Raw genomic sequence first — 15,404 nt, forward strand, 5'->3', positions numbered from 1 at the left:
CAGACAGAGACACACTGCCAGGTTCCAGGGCCTCCCTCGACAGTCCAGAAAGAGTCCAGCTCCCATGAGCCTTAGCTCAGTAAACTAGGAGGCCATCTCAGTCTTATTAATGCCCCAATTAAAATCATACACACTACTGAGAGATCGCTCCACGTATCACTCTATCCATCCTTCTGTCTATACTGTCTCTCTGTCTATACTGTCTCTCCTTCTCTCTCTCAAGACAACAATTGACCAATTTTAACTACTGTACGATGATGACACTAAACTGTTGAATAGGAAGTAAATACAGTGATGGCTGATTCAGAAGTAGGCCTATCTTTCTGCAGAACATCAGTTTTTTCGGATTCCTTGTCCCCTGCTTAGCAACAGGCCTCAGCACTAACTTCATTTGTGCCTTTGTTTTTGTACCCAGAGAAGGAGGCAGGTCACTTTGCTATGATGACAGGCCTATTCTGGGAACAAACCTAAAAGGTTTGAATAGGAGGAAGAACACCCCCATGGTTCAAAACAAAGTCCACCATTATTGTTCTGCTTGATGGAAAAATGTTTTTCTGTCATGTCTTACAGGAAACTAGAATTCCTCCCTGGTTGAAACAGTTCAAGAACGTTTGCTGGGATGATGGTACTATTTAAATATGTGGCTCAATTTGTGATAATAGCTAAATGATTTATGACAATGTCAAACTTTTTGATGTCCCAATACCATGGCACTGGATTTATGAACTGACATACAAAACAACAATTGACGCATCAACCCATTCTTTTAAACGTAAACTATTATATAAAATTATCGCCACAAAAAGAATGCTCAATATATGGGGCATTGAACAGTCATCCCTGTGCAGACGAGGAAACAAAATCAATAGATAATGTATTTTGGTACTGTCCTTCGGTGGCTTGCTTTTGGAGTCAGGTCCAGGAATGGTTGTTAAGTCATAATGTCTGTTTTCAGATGGATCTACAAACAATACTGATTGATCTGAAAAAACACAATCAATCAATGGGAAATATGATTATATTCTTAGGTAAAGTATATATTTTTAGGGCAATCTCGGTAGAAATGGTACAAATAGAGAGGTTCAAGACCCTCGTAACACATCACAGTAAAATATAAGGATGTATTGCAAAAGGAAATAGTAAAATGGTAGTGTAGTGGGAAAGATGGGTTAGTCTGTGGATATCTGAGGGTTGGAATTAAGATTAGGACCTAATTAATTTATTTCAATTGACTGATTCCCTTATATCTACACACAATACCCCATAATGACAAAGCAAAAACAGGTTTTTAGAAATGTTTGCAAATGTATTAAACATAAAAAATTGAAATATCACATTTACATAACTATTCAGACCCTTTACTCAGTACTTTGTTGGAGCACCTTTGGCAGTGATTACAGCCAAGAGTCTTCTTGGGTATGACGCTACAAGTGTGGCACACCTGTATTTGGGGAGTTTCCCCCATTCTTCTCTGCAGATCCTTTCAAGCTCTGTCAAGTTGGATGGAGAGCATCGCTGCACTGTTATTTTCAGGTCTCTCCAGAGATGTTCAATCGGGTTCAAGTCCGGGCTCTGGCTGGGCCACTCAAGGACATTCAGAGACTTGTCCCGAAGCCACTCCTGTATTGTCTTGGCTGTGTGCTTAGGCTCGTTGTCCTGTTGGAAGGTGAACATTCGCTCTGGAGCAGGTTTTCATCAAGGATCTCTCTGTACTTCGCTCCGTTCCATCTTTCCCTCGATCCTGAGTAGTCTCCCAGTCCCTGCTGCTGACAAACATCCCCACAGCATGATGTTGCCACCACCATGCTTCACCGTAGGGATGGTGCCAGGTTTTCTCCAGACGTGACACTTGGCATTCAGGCCAAATAGTTCAATCTTGGTTTCAGCAGACTTAAGGTGCCTTTTGGCAAACTCCAAGCGGGCTGTCATGTACCTTTTACTGAGGAGTGGCTTCCGTCTGGCCACTCTACCATAAAGGCCTGATTGGTGGAGTGCTGCAAAGATGGTTGTCCTTCTCCCATCTCCACAGAGGCACTCTGGAGCACTGTCAGAGTGACCATCGGGTTCTTGGTCACCTCCCTGACCAAGGCCCTTCTCTGATTGTTCAGTTTGGCCGGGCGGCCAGCTCTAGGAAGAGTCTTGGTGGTTGCTGTAATGAATACTCAGGGAGAAAAAGGTATAGATTCACGCGCAGAGTGCGGCAGGTGTTTATTTCGCCTTCGCAGAAGGCAGGAATCGTGGTCACAGGCAGGCAATGGTCATACACAGGTAGGCAAACAAGCAGGTGAATCAAAACTAGGACTGAAGACTATAACTGGTTCTCACAAACGAGCTAGGAAAAGGCTTAGTAGAGTCAAAATGAACAATACCTCACAAGGCACAAACAGAATGAACTGAACTAAATAAGGAGCTGATGAGACCAGGTGAGTAACTAACACAGGTGAAATCAATGAACAAAAATGAAAGATAGGGCTACGTTCAAGAACACAAAGAAACAGGGCTACGTTCAAGAACACAAGATTGACTAAGAAAATAAATACAGAACCTTACAGTTGCAAACTTCTCCCATTTAAATGATGGAGGCCACTGTGTTCTTGGGGACCTTCAATGGTACAGAAATGTTTTGGTACCCTTCCCCAGATCTGTGCCTCGGCACAATCCTGTCTTGGAGCTCTACGGACAAATCCTTCGAACTCATGGCTTGGTTTTTGCTCTGACAAGCACTGTCAACTTTGGGACCTTATACAGACAGGTGTGTGCCTTTCCAAATCATGTCCAATCAATTGAATTTACCACAGGTGGACTCAAATCAAGTTGTAGAAACATCTCACAGATGATCAATGGAATAAGGATGCACATGAGCACAATTTCAAGTCTCAAAGCAAAGGGTCTGAATACTTATGTAAGTAAGGTATTTCAGTTTTTTATTTTTTATACATTTGCTAAAATTTCTAAAAACATGTTTTCACTGTCATTATGGGGTATTGTTTGTAGATTTACGAGGAAAACAATAAATTGTATCAATTTTAGAATAAGGCTGTAACGTTACAAAATGTGGAAAAAGTCAAGAGGTCTGAATACTTTCCAAATGCACTGTATGTGTACATATATACTTTCAAAATGCACTGTATGTGTACATATATATATATATATATATATATATATATATATATATATATATATGTACACATACAGTGCATTCGGAAAGTATTCAGACCTCTTGACTTTTTCCACATTTTGTTACGTTGAAGCCTTATTTATTCAATGTTAATGTTTTACACTAAGTCCTCCAACTAGCAGAGAAGGGGATAGGGGTACAATAAAAAAATCACTGATCTCAATGCAATTTACTAAAATGCCCCGTATTTCAGTATACATATAAGTACTGTAATTAAATGCTTGTATTTTCAAAATTCAAAGTGGACTTAAACGTAACAAATTGACTTTCAAAATGTATACCGTTGGTCATATTGGTGTATTAGAATGTGGATATTTGTTGTTGTAAGGTATTTTAGTGCCTTCCGAAAGTATTCAGACCCCTTGAATCTTTCCACATTTTGTTACGTTACAGCCTAAAATGGATTAAATAAATTTAAATCCTGTGCAATCTACACACAATACCCCATAATGACAAAGCAAAAACAGGTTTTTAGAAATGTTTGCTAATTTATTACAAATAAAAAACAGAAATACCTCATTTACATAAGTATACAGACCCTTTGCTATGAGACTCGAAATTGATCTCAGGTGCATCCTGTTTTCATTGATTACCATTGAGATGTTTCTACAACTTGGGGCGGCAGGTAGCTTAGTGGTTAAGAGCGTTGTGCCAGTAAACGAAAGGTTGCTGGTTCTAATCCCCGAGCCGACTAGGTGAAAAACCTGTCGATGTGCCCTTGAGCAAGGCACTTAACCCTAATTGCTCCTGTAAGTTGCTCTGGATAAGAGCGTCTGCTAAATGACCAATTTATTTATTGATTGGAGTCCAACTGTGGTAAATTCAATTGATTGGACATTATTTGGAAAGACACACATGTCTATATAAGGTCCTACAGTTGTCAGAGCAAAAACCAAGCCATGGGGTCGAAGGAATTGTCCATAGAGCTCCGAGACAGGATTGTGTCGAGGCACAGATCTGGGGAAGGGTATCAAAAAATGTCTGCAGCATTGAAGGTCCCCAAGAACCCAGTGGCTGCCATCATTCTTAAATGGAAGAAGTTTGGAACCACCAAGACTCTTCCTAGAGCTGGCCACCCAGCCAAACTGAGCAATCGGGGGAGAAGGGCCTTGGTCAGGGAGGTGACCCAGAACCAGATGGTCACTCTGACAGAGCTCTAGAGTTCCTCTGTCGAGATGGGAGAACATTCCAGAAGGACAACCATCTCTGCAGCACTCCACCAATCAGGCCTTTATGGTAGAGTGGCCAGACGGAAGCCACTCCTCAGTAAAAGGCACATGACAGCCCGCTTGGAGTTTGCCAAAAGGCACCTAAAGACTCTCAGATTATGAGAAACAAGAGTCTCTGGTCTGCTGAAACCAACTTTGAACTCTTTGGCCTGAATGCCAAGTGTCACGTCTGGAAGAAACCTGGTACCATCCCTACGGTGAAACATGGTGGTGGCAGAATCATGCTGTTGGGATGTTTGTCAGCGGCAGGGACTGGGAGACTAGTCAGGATCGAGGGAAAGATGAACAGAGCAAAGTACAGAGCGATCCTTGATGAAAACCTGTTCCAGAGCGCTCAGGACCTCAGACTGGGGCGAAGGTTCACCTTCCAACAGGACAACGACATTAAGCACACAGCCAAGACAACACAGGAGTGGCTTCGGGACAAGTCTCTGAATGTCCTTGAGTGACCCAGTCAGAGCCCGGACTTGAACCCGATCGTACATCACGTGAGAGACCTGAAAATAGCTGTGCAGCGATGCTCCCCATCCAACCTGACAGAGCTTGAGAGGATCTGCAGAGAAGAATGGGAGAAACTCCCCAAATACCGGTGTGCCAAGCTTGTAGCATCATACCCAAGAAGATTCGATGCTATAATCGCTGCCGAAGGTGCTTCAACAAAGTACTGAGTAAAGGGTCTGAATACTTATGTAAATGTGATATTTCCATTTTTTTTCCAATTTAGGCTAATGTGGCTAGTTTGTAAAAAAAAATATATATATATATGTAACCAGAAATGAATTAGCAGAATGTTACATAATGCGGATAGAACATAAATCTGTGGGAAATGGAATTTATTCAAGATCAAAATTAAGAAATGTTTGTTCTCCCCTGAACAGCTGAACATATCTACAGCACCAGGAAGTGTTTTTTTCATACTCACTCCCACCAACACCCATTGTATAAAGGTTCTCTTTATAATACATTATAATAATAATAATAATAATAGTATACCTTCATATGAAAAAACGTATTTTCATTATTCAATCCATCCAAGCCCAAATAGAACCCTAGCTTCTCCTCCCTATACACTTGTGGACATCTGTGAGGTTTGGATAGGAATAGGTAAGCAACATGGCTAATAGCTCCGTCTTGTCCTCTGACACTTAGCGTAAATGTTGTCATATTGCTTGTCATACACTTATCCCATCCTTTCAGATCTACAAATGTGCCTTGGGTTTAGGGCTAGGGGTTGATTTGGGATTTAGAAAATATGTATGTACAGACGTTGCAAAACAGCCTTAGGGAGAATTGGGGGGGGGGGGGGGGGGGGGGGGGGATTAGGGTTAGAGGTATTAGCGGGGGATGTTGGGACCCATGCCTGTGTGTTTATCCTCTGGTTGTCATGACATTGCCAAATACAAATGGAATGGCGGCGACGTTCCTAGCGTGACTAAATCAACAGGTTCTTTTCCGGAGCTTCAGAGCGTTGGGAAGCATTCCCAAACCCTCCAGCACCTTGTTATTCCCATTATCCCTCTTCCCTGTCTGGTCTCTGTGTTCTCTGTCTGTTTCTGGCTTTCCATAACAGACACAGACTGTCACTCAGTCTGGCCCCCCTGTGACGCTAATACAGTGTCGTCTTTCCACTAAACTCTAGCTCACTCAGTATGCCACTCACTTTTAAACTGAAATGTATACAACAGTAGATAAAAACAGCAATAATAATAATAATTATTATACATATTGTGTAGAGCTTTTCAAAGACCCAAATGTTTAGATAAGACCAATGATAAGTGATGTACTTGGTTGGGTTGTATAAAAAAGACATGGACCAAAATTAGAAAACAGTTAAAGGAATCCCCTCCATGACTTTTGAAGTGCTATCTGCAGCTTCATCAGCCAATAGTGAACCCAAGCATGTTGTCACCACTAACAGTAGTTTTCCCTATAGATCAATCAATGATTGTGTATCAGGGGTGCGGCGCGGTGACTTATCATCAGAAATCAGAGTTTAATAAAGTTAATAAATCACATTTGCATTATCAACAAGTAGCCTATAATAACAACCCCAATGTTTCAACACGATCAGGATATTTGCCTATTACATTCATGGATATCATCTGAATGGTATCACCCAATCACAAGTGGATGATATCACTTTCCATTTCAGCCTATCACAATGGAACACACTCACAGTATTGTTGCAGAAGGCAACGCAAAATGCCCGGGCTGAGTGAGAGAAGGGGAAAATTGTATTTTCAGTCAGTCAATGGAGAAGTGAAAATTTTTAAAGTAAAAACAAAGGACTGAGCAAAGAAAAAAGTATGGTTGTTCAAGAGAGAAGGCCATTTTTCTAATCTGTCTAACCAAACTAATTTGTTGAATGTGTGCCTTTAAAATAGTATTCATGTTTTTGATGTTTGTGTTTGTCTAAAGTCAATTAAAATATGTAAAATAAAATTAATAATTAATAATAATCATAACAGCATGTAACATCTCATATCCTTATCCACTTTGAGTTGAGTCATTTAGTGGAAATGTGGATCGGAGGCTCTAATTTGGAGAGATCTCGAGATGGGCGGTTTCGTCCTACCTTTCACAGGGGGAGGTGTCAAAAGGCTGACCAACCTTTTTATTGGCTGGGAAACACCCTGGGTAACACCCTGTGGCTATAGTACAAGTCAATCTTCACAACAATTATGCCCTCATCAAAGCGCTACAGTATATCTGTCTGGAGCTCAGAGTAGCATAAGCGCCATCATTCCCAGTGTCTCTGACAAGGTGCTGACAGATAAGTAACTGCAGTCAATTTAAATTCAAATGTATTGCATATTTTACAGGTGTAAATACTCTATCTAAGGCAGTTCATCTAAGTTAATCTATTTATCAAGACAAAATGTACAATTGGTAGGCTTCAATCAGAGTGCTAACACTTTACATTAAGGTACGCTTAAAAAGATAAGTAGTTGATAACTATAAGCCTGTTCATTAGCATATTAGTTTAGATCAAGTTTATAAATCTGTAATAAACAGTTACAGTACATTGGTTGGAATTGTGTGCCTGCAAGTATACCGTAATGTAAAGTGTTACTGTGAGAGCTACCCCAAGGCCTAACACTCAGCCACACAAACATGGCTAAGAAATATAACTCGTGGCTGAGAAATGAAACATAAAAATGAAACCTTCTTCATTCACCTGATATCAGCTTTTGTTTGTTTGCTTCCTTCAGAAATCAGTGACCTGTATTAACTCTCAAGCCCCCCAAGGGAACCCAGTGACAGACAGCAGGTGTGTGTGGGTAATGAGAGCAGTCCCCTTGTGGGGACAGAGAACAACAACCTGCCCAACTGTTGTTTATGCCCTCCTCTCATTCCACTGTGTGGCCCATTATCAGTCAAAGGAGACAGGGCCAGTAAATTCTGCTTTAAAGTAGGTTAACATGCAATTTGGCCCCTCCATGATATAGGGATTGTAATGATAATTGTGCCATGAAGTAAGCTAAAAACAATACATATGGAATGTAAAACTTGTGATAAAGTAAATGTCTGTTGAAAATAAGCTCATATGAAGGTGAAAGCAATTGATTTACTACAAAAGATTGGCAGTAGGCCTAGTCCTCTCCTATGAGACAAGGTGATATGGTGTGTGTGTGTGAGTGTGTACAGTATGTGTGTGTGTGTGTGTGTGTGTGTGTGTGTGTGTGTGTGAGAGAGAGAGAGAGAGAGAGAGAGGGGGGGGGGGGGGGTAATTCTGAAAATACAGTAAGTGTCCAGTATAGAAACAAATGCCTCAAAAGTATTTAAAGTAGGCATAGTTTACCAAGCTTAGTTCACATCACAACAACCAAAAACAATGTGTTGAATAGAACAATGAGACACCATAATGCGGCCAGTGAATGCCATGATTTAAATTCTCACCGAACAAAAAACAGTTTGTGCGATTATTGTCCGCCAAGCTCGCAATGAGCCAAAAATCCATTCCACATGATGCATTCATTGTTTTCGACCAAACATGCTCCACAGCAGAGGCTACTGTTCGCAATGCAAGTGGGATGACGAATTAGCGTCTCTTTTACAACAGGTGACTAGGCAATAAAACCGGTTAGCGTGGTTTACGGTGCCTTTGTGACATGATAATATAATAACGGGACGGGACTTTTAGGCAAATTACAAGTCTCTAAATTGTATTCTGCAATGCAATAACGTAACCGTAAGAGTTTGATAAGGACAGTGACTCACCTCAATCCATTTCTGCGCTTCTAGAAACGCGGGCTCGGAGGCCGATTCGGAGAGGAGATGTGGCTGGTGTGGTTGTCCTATATCTGCAGCTGGACTTGCCATTTGCAAAGCTGCTCAGTGTTAAAATATATCAACAAAAAAGCAACAACTATATTGGAAAATCCACAGGCTTCAGCCTCAGCACCTGACCGTGAAAACCAGATAATGCCGTTTTTGTCTTGACTAGCTGTTTAGGCAGTCTCCTCCACTCTCCTTCAGTGCTCCTTCGGTTCTATGCCGCAAACCCGTGGCACTGCACTTGCAGCTACCAATGATTTATATATACACTAGATGACTATGGAGGCGCTAGGTTAAACGTCCCCGTGCCTCCATCTTGGCACTCCCACACCGTATACTGTATTTTGGAAGTTATAGAAATGCATTTATTCATGTCTACATCTGTTTTTGTTACGTTTATTCTATACAGACATCTTAATGCATAATTGTTTATTATTTTATGTGAGCTAAACATGAAAATTAACACCTCTTCCCCCACAGGAGGCTGAAAAGATTTGGCATGGGCACAGCTTCTACTCCCAAGCCATAAGACTGCTAAATAGTTAGTTAAATAGTTAACCAATAGCTACCCAGACCCTTTGACAACTCTTTTGACTCTCATCACATATGCTGCTGCTACTGTTTATTATCTATCCTCTTGCCTATTCACTTTATCCCTACCTATATGTACATATCTACCTCAATTACCTCACACGTCGACTCGGTACTGGTACCCTGTGTATATAGCCAAGTTATCTTTATTCATTGTGTATTTATTCCTCAAGTTACTACTTTTCTATTATTTCTCTCTTTTTTTCTCTCTGCGTTGTTGGGAATGGCCCGTAAGTAAGCATTACACTTATAGTCTACACCTGTTGTGCTCCTGTTGTGCTGCCTCCACTACTCCAGCACCAATTCAACTTCAACATTTCAACGTCATCTAATCACCTATGCTTAGTCTAATACAGTGACAACTAAATGATCCCAAAAACTATTTAGTCTAATTAACGTGAACTAAATATGATGTGGCTGTCCATGGTACTGATTTCTGTGTGTGTGTGCGTGTAAGTAGAAAAAACATGTTGATTCACCCTACTTGTAGAGAAACGCCAATGCCATCCTTCTCTTTCATCTTGCCTAAACGGTCTATGACTCTGTCATACACTACACACTTTTAGTTTTTGTTGTCCTAGGCTACCTGACTAAAATGCTTGATCGCTAGCCTAACTTCCTTTCATTGGCAACAATGCGCCAGGCCAGCTAGTTAACATCAACCTACTACATCTAGCTACATGTTGAACTTCCATCCTCTCAGGACAGGGCACAATGTATGAATTTATGATTGGATCAGAATCGCTGTTATAATCATTGGCCAGTACGGAGAATTACGTAAAACCACAAGTCTAAATCTCCATCCATGGCTAATTTAGGAAATTGCAAGATAGCCACCGGAGGACAACAACACAACGTGATGCAACAATTCCCCCAAAAAATTATGTCAATGACATTTGGCTTCTGATGTGATGTGATTGGTTTGAAGCCAAATCCAAACTGGCTTCTTTTGACACCTTTTTTTTTGGTGTGCAAGGACCATTCACAGTTTAGCTCAACGCTGATTAGCTATTATTTTATATATTTTTTACCAAGGCAGTTCAAATGCTCACTGGCTTCCTTTGCATTCAATGCAATGTCATACTCTTTTTGACCAGACAACATCAGATAAATGGGCTGCACATATTGAGACAGAGGGGCGCTGTTTCATTCGTTCGGATGCTTTCTCCGGTGAGATACATTCAGCCTTTTATTTATGAAATACAGAGAGATGAAAGCAACATTATTTGGTATGTTTTTTTCTTGGTTATTTTTGGGGGGAAGCCTGGTTTCCCTTGGCATCCATTAATTTGCGCCACTGGGAACGAATCACCTTGCTCGCACCGCAATATGAATCGCACCAGTAGCTATGTTTCCATTAACTTGTCCAGTGATTTTTTGTAGACATTTAGAACGTTTGCATAGAAATTAGACACGACAATTGCCTGCCACGGTGCATTTCCATTGAACTGTCGTGTGTAGATAAAAACAGCTGGATGTAATGGCGTTACACCTTAAAAAAACACCCACTGGGCACAGATGTCAATTCGACATCTAGTTTTCATTTGCATTTGGTTAAGTTGTCAATTAATGTGAATTCAACATGAAATCAACAAACAATTTCACTGTGTCATTAGATTTAGGTAAAAAGTTGGGTGAAAAAAAGACGAAATGCCATCAAGTTGATATGGCATATCTGAATGTCCTTGAGTGGCCCAGCCAGAGCCCGGACTTGAAACTGATCGAATATCTCTGGAGAGACCTGAAAATAGTACAAAAAAATTAAGGATTTGGTCCCATATTCATAGCATGCAATGACCACATCAAGTTAAGCCACAAAAATATCATACACCCCCCAAAAATGCTAACCTCCCATGTTATTGTAATGGTGAGAAGTAAGTTGGGGGTATGATATTTGTGCGTCTGTAACTTTCTCACTAATCACTATTCACGATTCATTCAGGATTATCCGTAATCATAGTAGCATCCACATTAATGTAGAAGTGTTTAGAAACATATTCTATTCTTATTTACTATAAAAGTGACTCAAAAATGACACAATACAATATTTACTATTAATTTCTACTGGGCACAAAATAATCTGAAACACAACCAAAGCAAAGAGCAAATGCATCCAACAAAGTCACAAGATTAATTTAGTCATTGTGTACTATGAATATGGGATCAAATACTTTTTACTACTTTAATACACATAAGTGAATTTCTCCCAATACTTTTGCTCCCCTAAAATGGGAAAAAGTGCTTTAATTTCTAAACGGTTCACCCGATATGGATGAAAATACCCTCAATTTAAAGCTGACAGTCTGCACTTTAACCTCATAGTCCTTGTTTGATTTCAAATCTAAACTTTTGGAGTATGGGGCAAAAAGAAAAGAAAGAAATTCACTGTCACAATAATTATGGAGGGCACTGTATATGTCAAAAACAAAAATACATATTTCCTGAGCTTCCTTAAATCTCCTATATATATATATATATATATATATATATATATATATACATATATATATATATATATATATATATATATATGTATATATCAGAAACAATTTAATACAGAAAAGTATTACATTTGTGTCCACATTCAACTGGTAAAAGTTGATTGTGATATGATTAAGGGGAAAATACCTTATTAGGGTGTGGTGCTTACCAATTACAGATGAGGTATGATTTATCTAGTTGAATCACCAATTCTCATTAAAGGATGTTTTTTAAGGATTAAAAAGATAACCACGTCCACATCATTGACAAACACACCATATTACACACCATATTATTCAACCAATATTACGTAGGCTAGTCAATGTATTATATACTCCATAGTTTGTCAATAGAAGGAATTGGCATAATGCCATAACGGCAAGAAAATATATTTTAATGCCATCTACTGGCCTCTTGTGGAACAATACTGAACACCAGGATGCTTGAAAAGTCACTTAAGACTTTTCTGTCATAACTAAAATCCTGGTGCACCCTTTAAATCAATTTTATTTTACTGCATTTTGAGGCCTGTATTGTGTCATCTACAATGTTATATATTACACATTGAGGGGTTATAGCTCAGTGGAGGAACATTTGACTGCAGATCAAGATGTCCCACATTCAAATTCTGGGGTCCCCTTGAAATCAAATACTTTATAACTGTGTTTTGAGAGAGGGAGTGTTATTAGGTGACGTTACTCTTAATCTAAAATGTCCCTTATTAGAGGGTTTCTCTCTCCATTAGATAGTTCTCAGCAGAGGTGGAATAGCTCAGTGGTAGGACATTTGACTGCAGATTAAGATGACCGTGGTTCAAATCCTGGCGCCCCCTTGAAAACAAGTACTTCGTCAGAGTGTTTTTATTGAGTATTATGTGCTGTAACTATTTATCCAAAATGTCCCATATTAGACGGTTTTTAACAGAGGGGGTATAGTTCAGTGGTAGAGCACTGAATTGCACTTCAAGAGGACCCAGTTTCAAATCCTGGTGCTCAATTGAAATCAAGTACTTTATGAGTGAGGGAGTGTTCTGTATTGGATCCTGTAACTACTCATCTAAAATATCCCTTAGATGTTTTTTCTCTCCATTAGACAGTACTTAACAGAGGATGTATAGCACAGTTGTAGAGCGTTTGACTGCAGATCACGAGTTCACAGCTTCAAATCCTTCGAAATCAATTACTTTATGAATGTGTTTTGAGTGAGGGAGAGTTCATTATCAAGCAACATACCTCTTAACCTAAAATGGCGCTTAGTACATGTTTTTTCTCTCCATTAGATAATTCCCAACTGGGGGGGTATTGCTCAATGGTAGTGACTGGTTCCCCCCTAAGATCAGGTACTTAATAAGTGTGTTTTGAGAGAGGGAGTGTTCATTATTAGGAGATGAACCTCGTAATTAAAGTTGTCTCCTGTTATACATTTTTTCTCCTCATTAGATAGTTCCTAACAAATGGGGTACAGCTCAGTGGTAAAGCATTTAACTGCAGATCAAGAGGTCCCACGTTCAAATCATGCTGCCCCCTTAAAATCTAATACTTTATAAGTGTGTTTTGTGAGAGGGAGTGTTCATTATTAGGCGACATACATCTTAACCTAAAAAGTATCTTATTAGATATTTTTTTCCTTCTTAGATAGTTCCCAACTGAGGGGGTATTGCTCAGTTGTAGGGCATTTGACTGCAGATCAAGAGGTCTTAGTTCAAATCCTGCTGCCCTCTTGAAATCAAGTACTTTGTAAGTGTGTTGTAAGTGTGTTTTGAGGGAGTGCTGTAACTATTCATCTAAAATGTCCCTTATGAGAAGGTATTTCTCTCCATTGTAGGATAACTGACAGAGGTGGTGTAGCTCAATGGTAGAGCATTTAACTGCAGCTCAAGAAGTCCTGGGTTCAGGTCCTAATGCCCCCTTAAGATCAGGTACTTTTTAAGTGTGTTTTGAGAGAGGGAGTGTTCATTATTAGGAGATGTACCTCGTCATTATAATTGTCTCTTGTTATACATTACTTCACCCCATTAGATATTTCCTAACAAATGGGGTACAACTCAGCAGTAAAGCATTTAACGGCAGATCAAGAGGTCCCAAGTTGAAATCCTTCTGCCCCCTTCAAATCAAATACTTTATAAGTGTGTTTTGAGGGATTCTTCTGTATTATGTGCTGTAACTATTCATCTAAAATGTCCCTTATGAGATGGTATTTCTCTCCATTAGAGTGTCACTAACAAGGGGGTATAGCTCAGTAGTAGAGCATTTGAATGCAGATCAAGAGATCCTAGGTTCAGATCCTGATGCCCCCTTAAGATCTTGCATCTTATACGTGTATTTTGAGAGAGGGAGTTTTCATTATTAGGAGATGTACCTCGTAATTAAAATTGGCTCTTATTATACATTTTATCAACCCTTTAGATAGCTCCTAACAAATGGGGTACAACTCAGTGGCAAAGCATTTAACTGCAGATCAATAGGTCCCAAGTTCAAATCCTGCTGCCCCCTTAAAATCAAGTACTTTATAAGTGTGTTTTGAGGGAGTCTTCTGTATTATATACTGTAAATGTTCATCTTAAATATCCCTTATGAGACGGTATTTCTCCTTATTAGAATATAACAAACAGAGGGGGTATAGCTCAGTGGTAGAGCATTTGACTGCAAAACAAGAGGTACAGGGTTCAATTCCTGGTGCCCCCTTAAGATCAGGTACTTTTTAAGTTTGTTCTGAGAGAGGGAGTGTTTGTTCATTATTAGGACATGTACCTCGTAATTAAAATGTGCTCTTGTTATACATTTTTTCACCCCATTAGATAGTTCCTAACAAATGTGATACAAATCAGCAGTAAAGCATTTAACTGCAGATCAAGAGGTCCCACGTTCAAATCCTGCTGCCCCTTCAAATCAAATACTTTATAAGTGTGTTTTGAGAGAGGGAGTGTTCATTATTAGGCGACATACATCTTAACCTAAAAAGTATCTTATTAGATAATTTTTCTCTCCCTTAGAGAGTTCCCAACGGAGGGGGTATTGCTCAGTGGAAGAGCATTTGTCTGCAGATCAAAAGGTGTTAGTTCAAATTCTGCTGCCCACTTGAAATCAAGTACTTTATAAGTGTGTTTTGAGGGAGTCTTCTGTATTATGTGCTGTAACTGTTCATCTAAAATTTCCATTATGAGACGGTATTTCACCTTATTAGAATATAACTAACAGAGGGGGTATAGCTCTGTGGTAGAGCATTTGACTGCACATCAGGAGGTCCCAGGTTCAAATCCTGATGCCCCTTTAAGAGCAGGTACATTTTAAGTGTGTTTTGAGAGAGGGAGTGTTCATTATTTGGAGATGTACCTCGTAATTATAATTGGCTCATGTTGTACATTTATTCACCCAATTAGATTGTTTCCTAACAAATGGGGTACATCTCAGCAATAAAGCATTTACCTGCATATCAAGAGGTCCCATGTTCAAATCCTGCTGCCAACTTCAAATCAAATACTTTATAAGTGTGTTTTGAGAGAGGGAGTGTTCATTATTAGGCGACATACATCTTAACCTAAAAGTCTCTTATTAGATTTTTCTTCTCTCCCTTAGATAATTCCCAACTGAGGGGGTATTGCTCATTGGTAGGGCATTTGACTGCAGATCAAGAGGTCAGTTCAAATC

The 15,404-nt window shown here is 39.6% G+C and overlaps 1 protein-coding gene across 1 annotated transcript in view; it reads right to left on the reverse strand.

Moving 5' to 3' along the window:
- LOC311105311 (LIM and calponin homology domains-containing protein 1-like) overlaps positions 1 to 8,803 on the reverse strand; it is a 154,183-nt gene extending 145,380 nt beyond the window's left edge. Inside the window, exon 1 of the mRNA XM_084147418.1 lies at positions 8,629 to 8,803. Coding sequence (XP_084003544.1) covers positions 8,629 to 8,730 — 102 coding nt within the window. The 5' untranslated portion in view covers positions 8,731 to 8,803. The remainder of the gene's footprint in view (positions 1 to 8,628) is intronic.
- Between the last annotated feature and the right edge of the window lie 6,601 nt (positions 8,804 to 15,404).

Source organism: Coregonus lavaretus (assembly GCF_964263955.1).
Source record: "Coregonus lavaretus genome assembly, chromosome: 29".
NCBI classification, from domain to species: domain Eukaryota; kingdom Metazoa; phylum Chordata; class Actinopteri; order Salmoniformes; family Salmonidae; genus Coregonus; species Coregonus lavaretus.